General features: G+C 44.3%; 1 protein-coding gene and 1 long non-coding RNA gene across 2 annotated transcripts in view; one reads left to right on the forward strand and one right to left on the reverse strand.

Annotated features, from left to right (window-relative positions):
- TMC3 (transmembrane channel-like 3) overlaps positions 1 to 12,002 on the forward strand; it is a 40,850-nt gene extending 28,848 nt beyond the window's left edge. The window contains exons 15-22 of the mRNA XM_011983682.1: positions 524 to 591; positions 2,776 to 2,904; positions 4,740 to 4,850; positions 5,463 to 5,588; positions 6,328 to 6,406; positions 7,616 to 7,658; positions 9,239 to 9,494; positions 10,952 to 12,002. Of these exons, the coding sequence (XP_011839072.1) occupies positions 524 to 591; positions 2,776 to 2,904; positions 4,740 to 4,850; positions 5,463 to 5,588; positions 6,328 to 6,406; positions 7,616 to 7,658; positions 9,239 to 9,494; positions 10,952 to 11,795 (1,656 nt within the window). The 3' untranslated portion in view covers positions 11,796 to 12,002. The remainder of the gene's footprint in view (positions 1 to 523; positions 592 to 2,775; positions 2,905 to 4,739; positions 4,851 to 5,462; positions 5,589 to 6,327; positions 6,407 to 7,615; positions 7,659 to 9,238; positions 9,495 to 10,951) is intronic.
- LOC105542237 overlaps positions 1 to 19,711 on the reverse strand; it is a 114,529-nt gene extending 94,818 nt beyond the window's left edge. Inside the window, exons 1-3 of the long non-coding RNA XR_001006438.1 lie at positions 19,485 to 19,711; positions 11,673 to 11,869; positions 2,586 to 2,732 (exon numbers count right to left, since the gene is read on the reverse strand). This is a non-coding gene — a long non-coding RNA (uncharacterized LOC105542237). The remainder of the gene's footprint in view (positions 1 to 2,585; positions 2,733 to 11,672; positions 11,870 to 19,484) is intronic.
- Positions 19,712 to 19,804: the final 93 nt, after the last annotated feature.

The following is a 19,804-nucleotide window of genomic DNA, read 5'->3' on the forward strand; positions in this document are numbered from 1 at the left end:
TATATGGCCAAATCCATCCTTTCTCATGCTGAGGCTGCGAAACAGTCCAGCATAGCTGAGGGGCACACATGGAAAGAGAATACAAGTGGGAAGAGGAGATAGGTGCAGAAAGCTGAGCTTTTACTTCCTTGTTTTTTTTGTTTCTTTTTTGAGACAGGGTCTCGCTCAAGCAATCCTCCTGCCTCAGCCTCCCAAGTAGCTGGAACTACAGGCATGTGCCACCATGCCCAGCTAGTTTTAAAATTTTTTTGTAGAGACGAGGTCTCACTATGTTGCCCAGGTTGGCCTTGAACTCCTGACTTGAACTCCTGCCTCAGCCTCCCGAAGTGCTGGGGTTACAGCACAAGTTACAATGCCCAGCCCCACCCCTTCTTAACATTTACCATTTGCTGGGAGGGCCCCACAAGCACTGATCTCTAAGTGCTCATAAAAGCAAAGAAGTCTATATAAGTGTCTGTAATAAGTGGGTTCATGCAAAGAACTTTGGAACTTGTTTAATGCACAAGTTTATTTTCTCTTGTAGCCTGAATATGGAGAATTCAAAATAGCTGAGAATGTGCTACATTTAGTCTACAACCAAGGAATGATTTGGTAGGTATCAAAGTTTCTTCTTGCCTTTGCTTACATCTCATCTGGGCTAAGATTTTAATTTACTTAGTCTGGATGGGGCATGGCCATAATAAACACAGTTATAAGCATTAAGAAAGGATGTTTCCAAGAGAACTATTTCACATGTATATTAATTTTATTGATGATTTCCTAAGAAATTTGCAGGAAGAAATTAAAAAGAAAATAATCCATGTTTAAGCTACTATTGGTCACAGCCCAAAAAAAAATCTGCACAGAAACTAGCAGAATACACTCTTAGGGAGGACTAGGGTAAGGCTGGGAGGAGAGGCTGCTTCTCCTTAGTGAGGACTTCAGGAGTGGCTGCGGGGGACCTTGGCCAGTCTGTCCTCGCTCGCCACTCTCCCTCCATTTTCCTCCTAATTTTCACTTAGACACTGGGCCCAGGAGCACAGCCATCCCCCAGACTGCAGGCCCACCCTTGGGGAGGCAGGAAGTAGGGAAGTCTGTTCACCCATGGCACCTCCCAGGCCATGGCAATCCTGTCCTTGAAGACACTGAGGAGCTGAAGGGGTCCTGTGATCCCACCCACACATATGTGTGTGTCTGTGGGCCGCAATGGAGAGCTCCTTAAATGATCCCACCATCTCTGGTTTTACCTGTTGGACCAGAAATAGTGCTATTTGTTAAAACACAAGCAAACAAAAAAGAAGAACCTGGGACGTTCCATACATCCAGAAAACACTCTCTCTCTTCATAATAATTCAGTAAAATACATGGCAATTGAGAGGTATAAAGTAATATGCCTCCTGTCAAATTCTGTGTTCTTATAGTCTGCTGTATTTTGCAAAATATCTTTACAAATACAGTATTAAAAATAATACGTGACATTGGCCGGGCGCAGTGGCTCACACCTGTAATCCCAGCATTTTGGGAGGCTGAGGCGGGTGGATCACGAGGTCAGGAGATTGAGACCATCCTGGCTAACACGCTGAAACCCTGTCTCTATTGAAAAATACAAAAAGTTAGCCAGGCATGATGGCGGGTACCTGTAGTCCCAGCTACTCGGGAGGCTGAGGCAGGAGAATGACATGAACCCGGGAGGCGGAGCTTGCAGTGAGCCGAGATCATGCCACTGCACTCTAGCCTGGGTGACAGAGCAAAACTCCATCTCAAAAAATAAATAAATAAATAAATAAAAATAAATAATATGTGACACTTATTTAACAGTGCTAGATATCAAGTACTTTTCTACCTATAGTAACTAATTTAATCCTTATAGTAAACCCTTGAGGTAACTGCCATTACCTTCCCCTTTTTAAAGATGAGAAAACTGAAATGCAGAGAAGCTAAGTGTCTTGCCTAACATCCAACAGATAGTGACAACTGAACATTTCTTGTTAGAAACATTTTACTTATGAACATATTCTTATGTCTATGCTTATTTTCACACCACTAAACCCAAATTCCATAAGTATTAGATTGAATGCATATCCAATATAAACTGATTTAGACTGAAGTCTGAAGACATGGGTTTTGTCGCCTAGTTGACATTTCTTTTCAGGGTGACCATAAGTCCCAGCTTTCCTGGGATCATCTGGTTCTTGCCTGTGGGCTCAGTTATTTCACTCCCCAAGTCTCCCAGGTTTGGATGATACAGGGTCTGGCTTAGCAACATGTCTTTGGTTTCCCCATATCTACCCTTGTTGTCTATCAACTGGATATTTACCTCTTCTATCACTATTGCAGAAGAGTAAACAAACTGAAATATGTGAGGATGCTTAATGCCATATCCAGCAAAACTAGGTGCTCAACATATGTTGATTAAACCTGAAAGTCAGTAATTTATTAACATAGTCCTCATCATAGATAAACAAAACCAGGAGCTGGCCCCAAACAGTAGTTATCCATTATTTGCCTCCTTCCCAGAAGAGGATTTTCCTTTGCTCAACTGTGAAAAGAGAGACAAACAGTTGTCCTTTGCAAAGAGAATATTTTTAAATAGGATCAACACCCACCTTCAGTGACTTGTCTTATCTTTAGAAGGTGGAGGGTTGTGGTCTCGGGACTTCAGGGGCTTCTCCAGTTCTTTAAGCATAGGGTGTAAGCCCCAAAGTCTTAGAACCATGTTCCTACATGGGGCTTCCATAGTCCTGGGAGATAGGCTAGAAGAGAAGAGATGCAAACTGACCTTCCTCATGATTCCAGGATGGGGGCCTTCTTCTCCCCATGTCTCCCAGCATTCAACGTTCTCAAACTCATTGGGCTCATGTACCTGAGGAGCTGGGCTGTGCTGACCTGCAATGTGCCCCACCAGCAAGTATTTCGAGCCTCAAGGTGAGTAAGAATAAGATCTGATCATGCAGATATCTGTATACATATAATCCATGTCTGCCTTACCCAGGGGTCCTCTAGCAAGGAGTCCCCCCAACTCTCTTCCTGTCAAAATCCTGCCTGTCCTCCAATTTCATCTCCTCCAAGAGCCATTTCCAATGCCTTACTCTTTCAATGAATCCTCACTCCTCTTGAACTCATGGCACTTTTAAAACTTTTTGCCAAAGTTTAATAATCCTTTAGAAAAAAGTATACAAATCATAAATGTTCAGCCTGATGAGTTTTCAAAAACTGAACACAAGGCACTCAGATCAAAAAACAAAACACAAATGGTACCCAGAGCATGCCTACTTGCATGCGATTCCAATCACTGCCAACTTCTAATGGCATAATTAGGCTTGCCTAGCTTTTACTTGATGCAAACGTGATCACACACACACGGTATGTGCTCCTTTGTGCCCAACTGCTTCCACTCAACATTGTGTTTGTGAGATTCACCTCAGTGAGGAAATACACCCCAATTTCTTTATCCTTGGCTCCTGTTGATGGGCATGTAGGTTGCTTCCAGCTGTTAGCCATAATGAGTAATGCTGTCTTGGACATCCTAAGTGTCTTTGTTGCATATATACCTAGGAATGCAATTGCTGGGCCACAGGGCAGGCGTATGTTCACCTTTAGCAAATGGCACCAAAAGGTTTTCTAAAATGATCACCCCAGTTTACATGTCTAGCAGCATTATATGAGAGTTCCAATTGTTCTATAACCTTGCCAACACTTATTCTTTTATCTGTTTTAATTTTAGTCATTTTGGTGAATTCATAACACATTCTAAATACTTTGATTCGGTTATTTTACTTTGACATAATGGTTATGTGTGTCCGTATCAGTGGCTTTCAAACTTTTTGCTCATGACCTACTTGACAATGCATTTACATTTTATCTGGTGACAGCACACATATGTTAATACATTCAGAGATATATGTTTTGATATATTTATATATATTGTACATATGTATATATATTTATTATATGTATGTATGTATGTGTGTCTGTGGATAGAGAAAGAGAACGAAGTTTCACAACTTACCACTTTCTTACTACATTCTGTGCTCTCTGAAATTTTCTATTCTCTTCTAGTCAAGTCTTTTTCATGAGAGAGAGACAGAGAAACAGACCAACAGAGAGTACTAGTTGAAAGTAACTAGATTGACCCCTCATTCTCTTTTCTGAACTGTGTACAGGGCCTTGCACACCAAACAGGTCTAAGCTGCCCTCAGGGGAGCCCTGGGCATCCAAACTCCCTGACACTAGCTTAGGGCTCAGGAACCAGGACTTAATCAGACATAACACATACCCTGGGCAGCCATGTGCAGAGAAGTTGAGTGCAAATCACACCCAAGTGAGAGAGTCAGGAATCATAAACAAAAGAGCCAAACCATCCCGAGACATAAGAGACAAGTTTAAGCCTGGGAATAGCAGAGGGAACCATTAGGTAAGGACCCAGATGGATGGGCAATGCTTCTAAGATTTTTCCATAAATTGAGTTTACTGTGTGGAACTCCTGGGTGCCAGGGTTTGAGGTGAACAGGTGCTCAGCAAATGTTTATTAGATCAACAGGTTGGGTGGGAGAAGTTTGAAGTTCCTTTGAATACTGATTTCTAGGTTTCTAAGCTGCATGTGATCCTATGACAGATCCATTCACAGGTAACCCTGAGAGGAGGATTTTTAGTTTGCAAAGAGTCAGGGCAACCGTTTTTGTGGCAGCTCTTTGGGCATATGCAACCCTGGCAACTGGCTATGGAGTGAACTTAATGCATGGCATTTGATTTATCTGCAGATCCAACAACTTCTACTTGTCAATGCTCCTGTTCATGCTGTTTCTGTGCATGCTGCCAACTATTTTTGCTATTGTCCGATACAAGCCATCTCTAAACTGTGGGCCATTCAGGTAAGTTTCGTTCCCAGCTCTGCCCAAAGCGACTGACAGCTATAGGGGAATTAAATCATATTGAACTGAATTGTCCTCCCGGCTGACAGAGCAGGTAAACAGGATAAAAAGATTGCAAACCCACATGTTTTACATTCAAGACCAGTTCTCTTTCCTTAATAGCAGGCTACCTTTAGTATAATCATCTCTGTGCTCATGTTAAAAAATATAATCCTTTTAAAGTGAAAAAGAAAACCAGCATGGCTCTGTGCTAGAGGACATTCTACCTGGTCAAAACACAAAATGGTTTTATTAAAACACAGTGCACAGCATTTTTTTTTCTATATTATCCAGCTGTATTCAAGCAAAACCCTCTAGCATCTTCATCTAGCATTCAAGTCAGCTTTGACACATGTATGTAATATTTAGTCTACCTTAGTGTACATGATTAGAACACACACATACATGCAATGTGATTAATGACTCCATCTTCCATCCTCCGTATTAATTAGTATGAAATCATTTGAGGAATGTTATGAATTGGCTTCCAGGCATCCAGCCATTTTCTGATGTCTTGCAGCATCTTTCTGCCAAGAGCAATAAAATCTGGAGTTATGTTTTTCTTTCTCACAGTGGACAAGAGAAAATTTATGACATTGTGTCAGAAACGATTGAGAAAGACTTTCCCGTGTGGTTTGGCTCCGTGGTTGGGCACATCAGTAGCCCCGTGGTCATCCTGCCTGGGGTACTCCTGCTTTTGTGAGTACCACACCTGCCAGCTTTGGAGGGACTTCTGTGTGTTTGGCCAACAAGAAAACGCTGCTTTCCAATAATTATATAAAATTTATTAGTTCATTCAAAAATCACTTAGGCTTAGAGCCTGATGATCTCAACAGGGACTCTGAGTCATACACCAGAGTCACATGAGGCAGTGTGCCATGGAGACACAGCCACTGGGTCTCAGCGAGGGGCTGTGAGGGAGCACTCCATTGCTGTCGAGGTGGTTATTGATCCATCAACACCATTTGGTCAATTACTGTGATCACTAGAATGGGGCTGAATGCCATTATTATCATCATCTCATTTTCCAGAAATTTAAATAATCCCAAAAAGGAATTTCACAACTCGGCTGAGTAGCTTTGGCTTGTTTTGGTTTAAAGGAAAAAAATAAAAGTGAGTGGATCCTGTACTCTTAGCTTGATAGACTGCAAAACTTCTCCCCCATTTTCAGGTCTTCCCTATTGCTATCACTAGCACAGAATTCCAGGTCAATGAGGGTGCTGTGGAAAGCCAGGAAAAGAAAACAAAAGCGGCCCCCTCCCAGTGTTCACTGACTTGAGAATTTGCTGATACATTTTGTCCTTAGTGGAGGGTCAGTGGGTAGCCCACATCTGGCCTGGGAGCCTCTCATTCCTGCCAACTATCTGCAGGGAATGTGGTCTGAAAAGCAGAAAAGCGAGTTGCAGTTCACTCACTGTCCTGTGTTGTTCTGTCCCAGCATGCTCATCTATTATCTCCAGAGCATCGCACGGTCGCTAAAGCTCAGCAACCACCAGCTCAAAATGCAGATCCAAAATGCAAGTATTTAATGAACTTTGCTATTATGAATGTGTGTCAACCACATGACTGATGTCCCACCAGCATGGAAATACAAGTGAGGTCACATCTTCAAGGTTCTGTGACTCTTGGCCACCCACTAAGGTGCAAGGCCACCAATCCCCAGATGTCCAACAGTTATTTCTAAGACTACCCAAGGATGGCTCACCTTTGCTAGGAAGAAGCCTGCTCCTGTTTTTCTTCCTTCTCAAGGGAACTTGCTGCTGCCTCAAGCCTTTCGGTGCCCTCCTGTGACCACACCAAGCCCTCAGTGTGCCGGGCACTTCTGCGAGCTCTGGTAGATTGGCAAGGGAGAGAAAGGGCCCCTTCCCAATCCTTGTCAACTTGGGCATCTGAGCCCAGCAGCACTGTTTGTCCCTAAAGCCTCACCTCTTTCATATCCTTTCATTGCGGCTGTCATTACCTTCTCTCCGCGGGGCTCAAACCCTCTCTCTCAGAGCAGTCCCAGGGAAACACACATTCCCAAAACTTCCACAATTTCTCTTCCTCCACATCCCCCAGGTGTTCCCTTAGTGCCCTGGGTCCTCCAGACCCCCAGGGGGGATCCCAGGACTGGGATGAGGCCAGTGAGGCTCCCAAAGCACCACATTTAAGGAGGCTCTGTAAGTGTAATGCTGACTCTGTCCTTTCACAGCCCTGAAAATAAGTACCTCATGAAATTTGGCGCCCTAGATGCCTCCCTGACCTCACCCATGCAAAAATACTCCTTCCACTTCTATCAGGAAAAAAACAAAAAGCAAAAACCAAAAAAACCTCCCATGAACATCAATTCATGCAAAGAAACACAAATTCGCTTCTAATTTGAAGTTCATTTGGAGTTACAAAGGCCGTTTTGGTGGAAACATACATCTCCAGTGTTGTTGATCTATATTTTTTTCTTTGTGATTCAGGCAAACTATTACAGGCAGAATCTAAACACGGTCTATTAATTATCTGTCCCTAAATAAAATTGGCTAGGCATAAAACTTCAGCTCTCAGGTATCTGCATTTATTCACTCAAATAACAGGCCCGAGCCCAGAGCATACTGTCCACAGGGGGCAATAGTAGTACAGTCATGGTCCAAGGTAAGAAGTATGGCATGTAAATCTTTTTTTCTTCCCCCAGGAATAATATTTGTTACTACTTCCTGCTAAAGCCAAAACAAACATGCATATCATTTGCATTTTAGGCAAGATCAGAGGATAAGAAAAAGGTTGCCCAGATGGTAGAAGGTAAGTATTTCTGCTTCTTTTGTTTGTTTGTTTTGTTTTGAGGCAGAGTCTTGCTCTGTCGCCCAGGCTGGAGTGCAGTGGCGTGATCTCGGCTCACTGCAACCTCCATCTTCCAGGTTCAAGTGATTCTCTTGCCTCAGCCTCCTGACTAGCTGGCATTACAGGTACATGCCATCATGCCCGGCTAATTTTTATATTTTCACCATAGTTGGTCAGGCTGGTCTCAAACTCCTGACCTCGTGATCCACCCACCTTGGCCTCCCAAAGTGCTGGGGTTACAGGTGTGAGCCACTGTGCCTGTCCTAATTTTTTTTTTAAATGCAGAGATCTGCTGTCTCAGTTAGTGGGCATTTAAAAATATAGCCATTTAAGGTAGTTTGCAGTATACTACCAATAAAAATTCCTGATAACCTGTGGTTTTTCACAAGTAACTAGGCACAATAAAATAACGTCTAGGGATAAAAATGTTGTTCTAAATCTTCAATTTTTATATCATATCCAGGCCCATGAATAATCCCAAAACATGTGTAAAACCAGAAGGAAGTATTGAAGTAGGAGAGGAAAATCAGCACATTCATGTGGATGAAAACCCGAATAATCTCTTTGGTTCACTTTTGTGTACTTTCTCTCCGTGGCCCATCTCTTCCTTGCAATGTTCCCTCTCAGGTCCCTTCCCTGAGCCTCCTTAGGTTCTGTCCCGTCCCTGCAGAGCAGGGAGAATGGAAGCATGTGGTGTAGAAGTGTGCTGTGGCCTGAAGGGAAGAAAGTGGGCAAGGGCAGCTCGAAGGAGATGAATCTGTTTCTCAGGACCACTAGCAGAGTGCTGTCAGCCAGAAGGCTTATTGGGCACCATTAACATGGCACAGCGTACATGAATGAGAATGGGACCCAGAAGGGCTCTAGGGGCTAGCTCATACAGCTGTTGCAATACTTCACCAATTGGAAGGGACCTATTCCTCTCCAGAAAAATGCCTGAGCAAGAGCCCTAAGGCCTAAGGATTATGCTTGCTTGCTCCATCAGCTTTTCAGAGAGAAGCCTACAATTGATAATGATTACTGAAAGTGGCTGTGGCTCACGCCATAAAATGCCTCTCTAATTGTCATCACTTATTTGCCCATTAAGCATAATTAACTTTAGTTCAGGTCACCTTCAAAAGCCAGAACCCACATAGACTGTTTCAGGATAACAATAGCATTGTCCGGTGTTCATTTTTCAGCTCAAGACCACATCTTTTTTCAGAATGCATGTGAACTGTTTCCAAAGAATCGTAATTGTTGTGTAAGCTTTATTATCTCCATTGAATAGATAAGGAACTGGAGCCCCATATCTGTTAAGTACTTGCTTTGCCTCATGGGAGCATCAGATGGAGCACTGTAAAGCCCTGTGTTCACTTGATTCCTCCTACACTCCCAGCTCCAACTTTCAGGGATGAAATCATTTGAATTACAGAATGTTTGTTGCCCACTGGTTAGGTGTATTTGTAAGTGATCTCAATTGTTTGTGGACCAGCTCTTGGATGTCATAAAACTCTTGCAACTCACGACACCTGTCTTCTCACAATGCCTCCCTCTCCCTGCAGCCCGAATCCAGACCCAGGAAGAAAGCACCAAGAAGCTTCCAAACAACAGTGATCTTACCAGCCAGCTGTCCTCTGCGCACTCGGGCACACCCCAAAACAACGGCAACGTGGTCCATTTTGACTCAGGGAGCAGCAAGGGTGGCAGGATAGAGACAGTCGCACAGTCCATGCCCCAGAGCCCCAGGCCAGGGGACAGGGCTCCTAGCTCACCTCTCCCTGGGGTCTCCAAATCCAGGCTAGAGCATGAAACTAACAGGTGAGGCTCCACTGCAGCACAGATGAAAACCTGGAAAGTGAGAGGTCTGAAGGCCTCAGCAGCTTCAGGAGGCCAAGGCCATTAAATTCTAATTCTCCCAGAAGACATGGGGTCAGGAGACTGTGACAGCTGGTACTGAGAAGAAATGGCGGCGGGCTGGGGGTGTCAAAGTTTATCAAACAGGACAAATTCTTCCTCCTAGGTTATCTGCCATTTAACTTGTAAGCAAACCTTCTAGTCAACCTAGGATAAACATTTGTCTAGGCTAAGAAAATAACTGTTTATTTTTTAGTTTCACACTGGTCATATTATTGGCAAGATCTTCCATGTTTTAGCTCTAGTCTGGTCAAGTTATTGGCAAGACCATTTATGCATTACATGGGGTCAACGAAAGCAGTAGATCCCTTCCTACTTTAATGGAGGTAGGACCCCTGGAAAGATGAAGGGGATAGACCTGCAGTGGCCCAAATTCATTTGATCTGAATGTAGCACAGCGAAAGCAATATAGATAAAATACAGGGGCTCTCTTTTTTAAAGATAATGACTAAGTTAGCAAAGAACTTGAAGTCTTCTTATATAAGGAGTTGTCTGCATGTCTCTGTGGGTTCTTGACAAGGAGAAAGGGTCCAAACACTCCTTGGGAGGCCACCAGTGGTCAAGCCACAGCCACCATACAGATCAAGTCTTTATCAGGAAGAACTTCTTTTTTTTTTTTTTTTTTTTTGAGAGACAGTTTTGCTCTTGTCACCCAGGTTGGAGTGCAGTGGAGCAATCTCGGCTCACTGCAACCTCCACTTTCCAGGTTCAAGCAATTCTCCTGCCTCAGCCTCCCAAGTAGCTGGGATTACAGGCACCTACCACCACACCCGGCTATTTTTTGTATTTTCAATAGAGACCGGGTTTCACCATCTTGACCAGGCTGGTCTCAAACTCCTGACCTTAAGTGATCCACCTGCCTTGGCCTCCCAAAGTGCTGGGATTGCAAGTGTGAACCACTGTACCTGGCCAGGGAAAAACTGTTTAATATGTACAACTCCCCTCCAGCCACCCGTGGAAACTCAGAGAAGTGCTTGAAAAGTCAGACAGCTGCTTAGCAGAAAGGATGAGAAACTGTGTTCCTAACATGTGCTTCACAGACACTAGTCCCACTATGTGCCTCCTGACGCAAAGAGGGCTCTGTGATGAAATACACTAGCACAGTACCCCTCGCTCTGCACTCTTCGTGGAGACTCACGTGTACATCACTGATTTAGGGTTCTGAAAATGCCAGTAGTAAACAAAACTGTTTACCCCAGTCCCCCAAATGTCTCTGTGCTCACAATCCACAGAACACTCACTATCCAGTTGGAACCAGCCTCAGTGAAAATGCTCAGAGAACCGCTGACAGCTCACAGTCCTCAGGTGTGGGGCTCTGAGACCACCAAAGCCACAGCTACTTAACCGCCCCTGTCTTACAGGTATCTGCGTGGTCTGTGTGCAAGCACCAGCGACCTTCACAGGAACAGATCGCGCACACCTATGACATTTACAAAGCACATCGAAGATGTACACTCAGAACCTCTTTTCCGAAAAGACTTTCAGCAAATGAACCCACCTCACCGTGGACCAGAGGCCTCGACTTTGGTGACACAGGGTCCCAAGCCCCACACCCCCAGATACTATGTCGTTAATGAACGTGACTCTTACAAGAAAAAACATCTAAATGTCTGGCCAGAAAGACATTTCAAGATAGATGCTTCAGGTGACATTGTGGAGCTGTACCCTAGGAACATGCAACAATATGCATCCTGGGTCCCCTGCCAGCCTCCCTCCCCACAGCTGAGTGAAGAAGAGGAAGAGACGCCAAGGAGAGACTGGATCAAACAGTCTCTTCCCCCACGCTCTCTGATAGACCTCCGTCAGGCTCCTCATTTTTATATTGGGGAGAGGTCCGAAAGTCAGAACCTGGCTCCCAAGCACCAGGGGAGGGTGCACTACAAGTTGTGGAAGGAAGATTTTGAGGGTCACCTTGAGAGGCCAGCCTATGTGCCCAAAAAGCCACGATCCCGGAATTTCCAATACCCACAGCCCCCTCTGAAGCCCAGAGGGAAGCCCAGGTTTGAGCCATCCCTCACGGAATCTGACTCCGTGTCGGCAGCATCCAGCAGTGACCAGCAGAACAGCAGTGCTGACCAGTACCTGCAGGTCACCCACAGCCAGGGCAGGTTCCCGAGGTCCGTGGGCCAGCCCAGCAGGAGGAAGGCCAAGTCAGGGCAGGAGCTGACCATGGATCTGGATGACTTGATTTGTTCAAATGTCTAGGCTTCCTCCAGTGTCCGGTTCCTAGAGGTCAGGCCCCTATTGGAGTGCTGGGCCAGCACATGGCATCTCCCTTTCTGGAAAAAGAGGTGAACACGTGTGTTAGAGACCTGAGGGGCATGGCCAGCCGCTGCTAGCTGAGGCTCTGAGGCTGACAGGGCTACAGGTACCTATTCTACAGCTACTGTTAGCCAAATGTATCCGAGTTAGGTGGTACCAAAGTATGTTACCAGCAGCGAATCATTACGTGTCTGCAGCAACCTCAATACTTGCCTCCTCAGAAGAATTTGGCAGAGGGGCACAAGACAGAAGGAGAGACTGAGGCAACTTTTAGAGCAGGCATGAAAGTTTACTGAAAAGCTTTAAAGCAGGAATGGAAGAACGTGAAATATATTTACTAGAGGGGCAAGCAGGCGACTTGAGAGATCGAGTGCACCATTTGACCTCTGACTTGGGGTTTTACACGTTGTCATGCTTCCGGTGTCTTGCGTTACTTCTCCCCCATTCTTCCCTTTCTTCCCTTGGGGTGGTCTGTCCGCATGCGCAGTAGTGGCCTGCTAGCGCTTGGGAGGGGAGCATGCGCAGTGTGTTTACTGGAGTTGTGCACATGCTCACTCAAGGTTCTTCCCTTACCACCGGAATGCTCCATTTTGTCTTTTAGTGCGCATCCTTGAGCCCACTCACCCAACTCCTGACATTTCATCTGGAAGCTGCTGACCACCAGTTTCAGGTTTTTTCTATCTATTGAGAGACTGTCTTTCCCTGGTGCCAGCTGTGACCAATTATTATTTTAGAGAGACAACTAACAGCCACCTGACCATCACCTGATGGTCGCCTGACATTCCTGGGGGTTGTGTTGAAGAAGGAATTCATGAATTTTACAAGTATAATCAAAGACAACCAAAAATTTTTACTTTTTCCTTCAAAAGCTAAGTGTAGTGTAGCTCCCCAATAGTGTAAGTTAAAGAAGAATACTAACTGCCTGTTTTTCCTTCTGTGCTCAGCAAGCCTTATCTGTACTTGCTAGTTTCACATTCCTTGAGGCTCAGTGAGTTCCTGCGTCACCTCCCTAGTGCAGCTGCAAAATTACAAGGTTGATGCAGAAACATGGCTTCCAAGGGATGTGGAACATGTAGTGTAGATAAACGTAAAAGATTGATCAACTGCCTTTGTTCTCGCTTCTGTAACACGCTTCCTGCCTCATGTAGCTCCTGGCCACTGACTGCTTAAAAGGTGGCTGCTTTCTTTGTCCAGGGCTCAGACTTTCCTGGACACTAGTCCTACTGAGCCAGGTGATCACCTTTTAATAAAGAACTTCCCTGAACTCACTCTGTTCGGTGTCTCCCATCTTTGTCCCACAACATTTCGTTGGCAGGAGCCCCCACGGTCTGCTCATGTCTGACACTACCCACTGCAACACTACCACCCATGCGTGGATTGTTTCCTTGGGGCTCTTTGCATCCAGAAGCACATCAGGCTATCATTTCAATGAAACTCAGTGCTTTGCCTCCTTTTGGGTTGACCACAAATCATAAGCAAGCCAGAGATCTCATCCTGCCTGCTGAAGCCTCACCTGGGATATCGGAATGATACGAGTGAACTGTTTGTATTGCAATGCTGTCTTTCAACAGACAAAAGTCATCTTCTCTAATAAGCACCCCAAATCAGGTGGCCACCCTTAAAGATATCACAATGCTTAGTTTGTATGAATAATCAGTTTAGTAATGACAAGAGTAAATAACATTTATTGAGAACTTATTTTACTGTGCTAACTGGGCAGGATATCTGTATTAATAAATCAGGACACTTAGATTGGAAATAATCCATGATTTATCCCTAAGGTTTACTGGTTTGCTTAACTGGGAAGGGTGGGAATCAAGTTAGCCTTAGGCCCAACTGGAGCCAGGGCATTAAAGCATCCTCGGGAATCTCTTTTCACCTCTCTGCTCTATTTTGATGTTTGTTGACCTCATTTTCTCCTACTGGCAACAGGCTTCCTCTATGTAGTCAATGGAGAAGGAAATCACAGCCACAGAAAATGCCAGGTTTACACCACCCAGCCAGTAAGTCCAGAGGGAAGAACAGCGCTGTTTCCCCCCACACCCCCTGTCCCCTTCACATCATCTTCACCTTTATGGGCTGATGTCCTTGGATTCCTCTACGGGCATTCTGCAGGGTTTGGGCAGCAGTGTGTTCAATCTGCCATGGTTAACCAGGAGCACACCCTGATTCAAATTTCCAGGATAACTCTCTTCACTCTAAATTGTGTCTTTTAAACATTTGTCTCTTCCACCAGATTGTGTCTTTGCAGCAAGAATGGTGTTGTATTCATTCTGCATTCTCAGTAACTGACACTTAGATATCGTATTCGTTTTCTATTACTGTATAACAAATTTAGTAGGCTTAAAAGAATGCAGACTTAGCATCTCAGTTTCCATGGATCAGGAGTCCAGGCCCAGCTTAGGTGGATCCTGAGCTCAGGGTCTCACCAGGCTATAATCCAGGTGTCTGCCACAGCTGGCATCCCATTTGAGGTTCAGAGTCCTTTTCCGAGCTCAGGTGATTACTGGCAGAATTCATTTCTTTGAGGTCCTAGGACTGAGGCCCTCCACTCCTAGAGGCTGCCCGCAACTCCCTGCCACAAGGCCCTCTCCACAGCATGGCTGTTTGCATCTTCAAAGCCAGAAAGAGAGTGTTTCTTCAGTTTTGAATCTCTTTCCTTCCAGGGAAAGCCTGAACCCACTTTTTAAAAGGGCTCACCTGATTAGGTCAGGCCCACCCAGATACTCTCTTTTGATTAACTCAGAGTTAACTGAGTGGAGATCTCATTACATCTTCAAAATCACTTCACTTTTACTCTATCTGGGAGTAAAATATCATCATATACACAAGTGCCAGCATACTCAAGGGAAGAAGATTATATAGGGCATGTATACTAGGGAGCAGCAATCTTGGAGGCCAACCACAGATAATAAACATCTGTTGAATGTGAATGGGTGAACAAATAAATGAAAGAACTGTCCTAATGAATGAATCACAGGGTTATATTCTAAGATATATCACCAATTCTAAACAGAAAGAAAAGTCCAGTGTAAATACCACCATTTTAAAAGTACACACAGATTAACACCTCTCCTGAAATTTAGGAAAAGGAGTGGACGTATTTTCAAATATCTTGACATGACAAATCCAAGAGGTTGCAGTCTGCTCAAGATTCAATGTTCTACAATGCCATGGAAATGTGCTTTTGAGATAGAGATGCTCATGGGAGGTTCATGATGATGGTCCCCTCTTCCAGACGCTTGGTCTGGGACTGTGGCCTCGAGCTCCCTGGGACATTAAAACATATTGTGGAAAAGGCTGGCCTTTCCTCCAGACACCTGTGGGAGCACCATTGTCTGTGTGGGAGTGGGGAGGTGCTTCTTTAGGACTTGAGGACAAGCAGGTCCTGAGACATTCCTAAGAAAATCTGAGAGTGGCCAAACAGCCTTGAAAGTATGAGTATCACTCTCCAAGGCAAAACACAGCTCACATGCACTCTGGCACTTACTGTTGGGTTAGGTCTTTAATTTAATTAAATTTAAAAGACATAGAATAGTGCAAAGTCTACTGGGACAAGCACCAATATTCCTACTGTGAGGGTCAACAACTGCCAAGATTGGAATTTTATTTCCATTTAGCCATTTTGTTACTATTAATAATACAGAAAATATTACAGATACAGTCAAAGCCTACTCTAATCCCTACACAGAGTCTCATTCCCTTCACACTAGGAAGAGTTTGGAGTACAGCCATTGACCAATCGTTTATAGTTTTATATGTTGTATGTGTGAGTATGTATAAGCATCCATAAACAATGTGTAAGCACATCTTAAGTAAACAGTATTATACTGCATGTATTAATGCACATATTTATATTTTTAGCAAAAAAAAGACCAAACTCATTATGACTGTAGCAAAGTATTTCATCGTGTGAATAAACTACATAATATTGATCCATTTTTTTTTTACTGATGGACATTGAAATCATTTCTACTTCTTTGCTGCTGAAAATAATGTTGCACTAAACATCTTTTATATGTCCGTCTTCATGTATCTTCTTGGCACACACATGTGCCAGTGTTTACTTAGAAATGAATATCGGTCCTCCAAAAAGAGAAATCCCTAGCTCACAAGAGATGAGCATGTTCATTTTCACTAGCAGCTCCTTTATTAGTCCTCACAAGTCCAGACGTCTGTGCACACTTCCTCTAGAGCATGAGAGGGCTATTTCCTTATAGCCTCACCAAGGCCTGATACTGTCACACCATCTCATTTTTGCCAATCTGATGAAAAAATTATACCAACTTATTTTAATTAAATTGCACTTTTGATTGTTATCATCTCTCCCTAAGTCAACTGGCCATTTGCATTTCCTCTTCTGAGAATTGATTGCCTAGTCAACACCTTTGTTCATTTTTCTGTAAACATCAACCATCATTGCTGTGAAAGGAGCTCATAAAGCTCCTGACAAAAGCACCACATGATAATCAGTTATCCCTTTCCCTTCCCTGAACTCTAGCCCTTGTCTAAGTTGCAGGAACAGAAAGCCACAAACCTACACTGTCAAAATGCCTTTGCATAACTGTGGTTTCACAACATTGCTTTGTATTTTAGCAACAGTCCACGGGAGTGTACGTTTCTGCCTTTGGTCAAACTATTATTGAGGACATGATCCACAGCATTATTAAAATCTCTCCTAAAAACACCTACATAACAAACTCCTCTCAGTTCTCAAAGATCAGACTATAATATCCATTAAAGAGTGAATTCCTTTCGATAAGAGTAGTTCAGTAAATATCTTAGTAACCTCAGAATGCTTCCTTTAGTCACCCCTTTTGTCTCAGAATTCACGAGTGCCAGGAAAATTAAAGCAAAGTTTTCTGCACATCTCTAAAAGACTAACTTCCCTAGCCTAAGGTAATATTTTCCAGCTACTCTGTGTGTGTGTTTTCCTTCTTTTTAGAGTTTGCAGGTTGTTGTTTTATCTTTGCACATTTCACACTTAACACTACATATACTCATAGGATGTAGTAGACAGTAAAGCATATGCGTAAACACGTGGCCTTTGGAAAGAGAAATCGGATATTTGCCATAGCTCTGCCACTTCCCAGCTGTATGGCCTTGGATACCCTACTACTCCCATTGCAAAATGGTGCTGCGGTATTGTTGTGAAGTTAAATGGCCCAATACAGGTAAAGTGCTTAGGATAGTGGCTAGCAAGAAGTAAGTGCTGAGTAATGATTAGCTGTTGCTGAGTAAACAATAAACATAGACATGCTTACATTTGTAGATTCACATAGCATCTGCCCAAGCTAACTTAGTAAATATGCATGCAATTCTTCATCAGTGTCTAAGTGGAAAGCAGACACTGCACTCTATTCAGGGCCTTGTAAGATTGGAGCATGTGGACACTTGGGCCCATCCCCTCTATAGTTTGTCTGGTGGTGGTGTGAGTTAGAAGCTACTGGACTACCTACCCCCATATACACCTAATAAAAATTCAACTGGGACTTTGATGAAGTCTGGTGGACAACTGGGTGACTCAGAGGCCTCTCAGGACCTTGTGGGAAGGGCTCTGATCTACGGAATCTCCAGAGCTGTCATTCCTCCATCCCCTTCAGCTCCAAACTGCAGCCTCAGACAGACTACAAAATAGATTTCTGTCCCAGGCCCCTGGGAACCAGCTCTCTATTCCAACCATCTGCTCACGCTGCCCCGTGCCAGCCTCCAGTGATAAAATAGATGAGTGGCCTGCCCCAAGGCTGCCCCAACCTCACCAATCTCCTACTTCCAGTTTGTCACAGGCCTCGGGGACAAACAGTTTGCTTCTCCAAATATTTTGTATATCCAGACGTTCCCATTTCCTAGGAGCAAAATAGTGCTATTATAGTCCTGCAGGGGATCTGCTTCACCCCCACTTTCCACCATCTGTGCTAGGTTATTTTGATGGCTACATAATATTCCACTAAATGGATGTTCTGTAACTTTGTTTAATATACTGTTAAATAGGTTGCTTCCAGTTGCAAGATTAATTTTATACATCTTTGTGCAGGAAGAGTCACTGGATCAAAGAACAAGTAGAGTAAAATTTTAATACATGTTGTTATTCTGTTCCCAGGAGGTTGCATACATTTAGACTCTCATCCACAGTGTATAACTATTTCTCCATACCCTCACCAACACAGGGTATAAACAAACTTCTTCATGTCTGTCCATCAATAGGTTTTAAAAAAGCCTCTCCTTGCTTTAATTTTTAATTCCCTAACAATGAGTGAGGTTCTGCATCTTTTTATAGCTTTGTTAGTCATGTCAATTAATTTTTCCACAAAGTATCTTTCCATGTCTAATGCATTCTTTTTGTCTATGGGGTTGTCTGAAAATTGCTTAATGATTTGTATGAGCCCTTGGTTCAATAAGAAAACTTATGTGTTAAAGTGTGTCCTGATTTTTTCTCATATTATCTAACTTTTTTTGAAATTTTGATGTGCTTAAATTTAATTGGGGTTAATTTACTAGTCTTTTATTTTATGGGTCCTGAGAGTATTCACATGAGTTACTTCCTTTGCTCTTCACAAGGCCATAGGGAACATTTGTTTGTTTGTTTATTTTTATTAATTTTTGAGACAGAGTCTTGCTTTGTGTAGCCCATGCTGGAGTGCAGTGGTGCAATCACGGTTCACTGCAGCCTCTGCCTCCTGGGTTCAAGCGATCCTCCCACCTCAGTCCCCCAAGTAGATGGGATAACAGCCCCTCGTCAACATGCCTGGATCATTTTTGTATTTTTAGTAGAGACGGAGGCTCGCCATGTTGCCCAGGCTGGTCCCGAACTCCTGGGTTCAAGTGATCTCCTGCTCCGGCCTCCCAAAGTGCTGGGATTACAGGTGTGAGCCACCAGACCCCACTAGGAACATTTATGATGTGTCCCATTTCACCTTGGAGCGAACTGAAGCTCAAAGAATAATGAGCGAAACTGGGTCTAGATCTTGAGCTCCCTAATTCCCCATCCAGGCCTTCTTCACAGCCTGGCTGCCCTTCATATCTTCCAAAAAGGTCTTTCAAGTTGTCATTTTGTTTACACTACTCTTCCAAACATTTATATCCAAAGTTTAAAGGAAACAATAAGTATACAAAAAAGAAAGATAAGAAACAGACCTCAATATTGACCTTTTCAAATATTTAGTTGGTGATAGCGCAGAAGAGGGGAAAAGGGGAAACCGAGGCTGTCCTTGCTATTCACACTGGGAAGACGCGACCCTAGCTCACTCTCCGCAGCTCCAGGGAAGCTGGAAGCAGAGAACTCCCATATCTCTAATAAAGCCGGGCCTCTCGCAGATGTCAGCGCATTGCATTGACTCCTGGTCACCTGTACTAGAGGCCCCTCAGGCACCTCCAACTAAATATGCCCAGAACTGAAATCGGCCTATCTCTTCTCCATCTCAGGTAAGCTGCCAGGTGGCCAAGGCTGGGAGTCATGATGCTTTCTCCTTCTGAACATCCACAATCGGGGGCAGAGACCTTCACCTTCCATCTCCTAAATACTCTACGATGGGTCCTCTTCTCTTCACCGCCACTCCCCGCACCCCTGCCCCACACCTCTCCCACCATTGCACGCGCCCAGTCTCCACGCGCATTTCCTCTCCCACCCTGCACCTCTAATGCAAATCGCACCACCGTCCCGCAGGCTGAAAGCTTCGGTACACTCAGGACAAGAGTCCACGCTTCTTAAACAAACAGTCGACATTGTCTGCGACCTGGCCTGGCCCAACGGGTCTCCGTCATTGGCCATCTTAGAGTCCCGGGGCTCCAGAGCCCCTCCCACAACTGGACAAGAAGGAGGCGGATACGGCAGGACCTTACCAGGCACGCCCGAGGCTTCCGGGACCCGCCCAGGCGCTGACGCTAACTGGAGAGCCTGGCCCCGCAGTCTGTGGTGCTGCCAATCTTAGGGAGGCGGGATCCGTCTGAGGGCC

This window comes from Mandrillus leucophaeus, unplaced genomic scaffold (assembly GCF_000951045.1).
Source record: "Mandrillus leucophaeus isolate KB7577 unplaced genomic scaffold, Mleu.le_1.0 Scaffold254, whole genome shotgun sequence".
Classification (NCBI taxonomy): Eukaryota; Metazoa; Chordata; class Mammalia; order Primates; family Cercopithecidae; genus Mandrillus; species Mandrillus leucophaeus.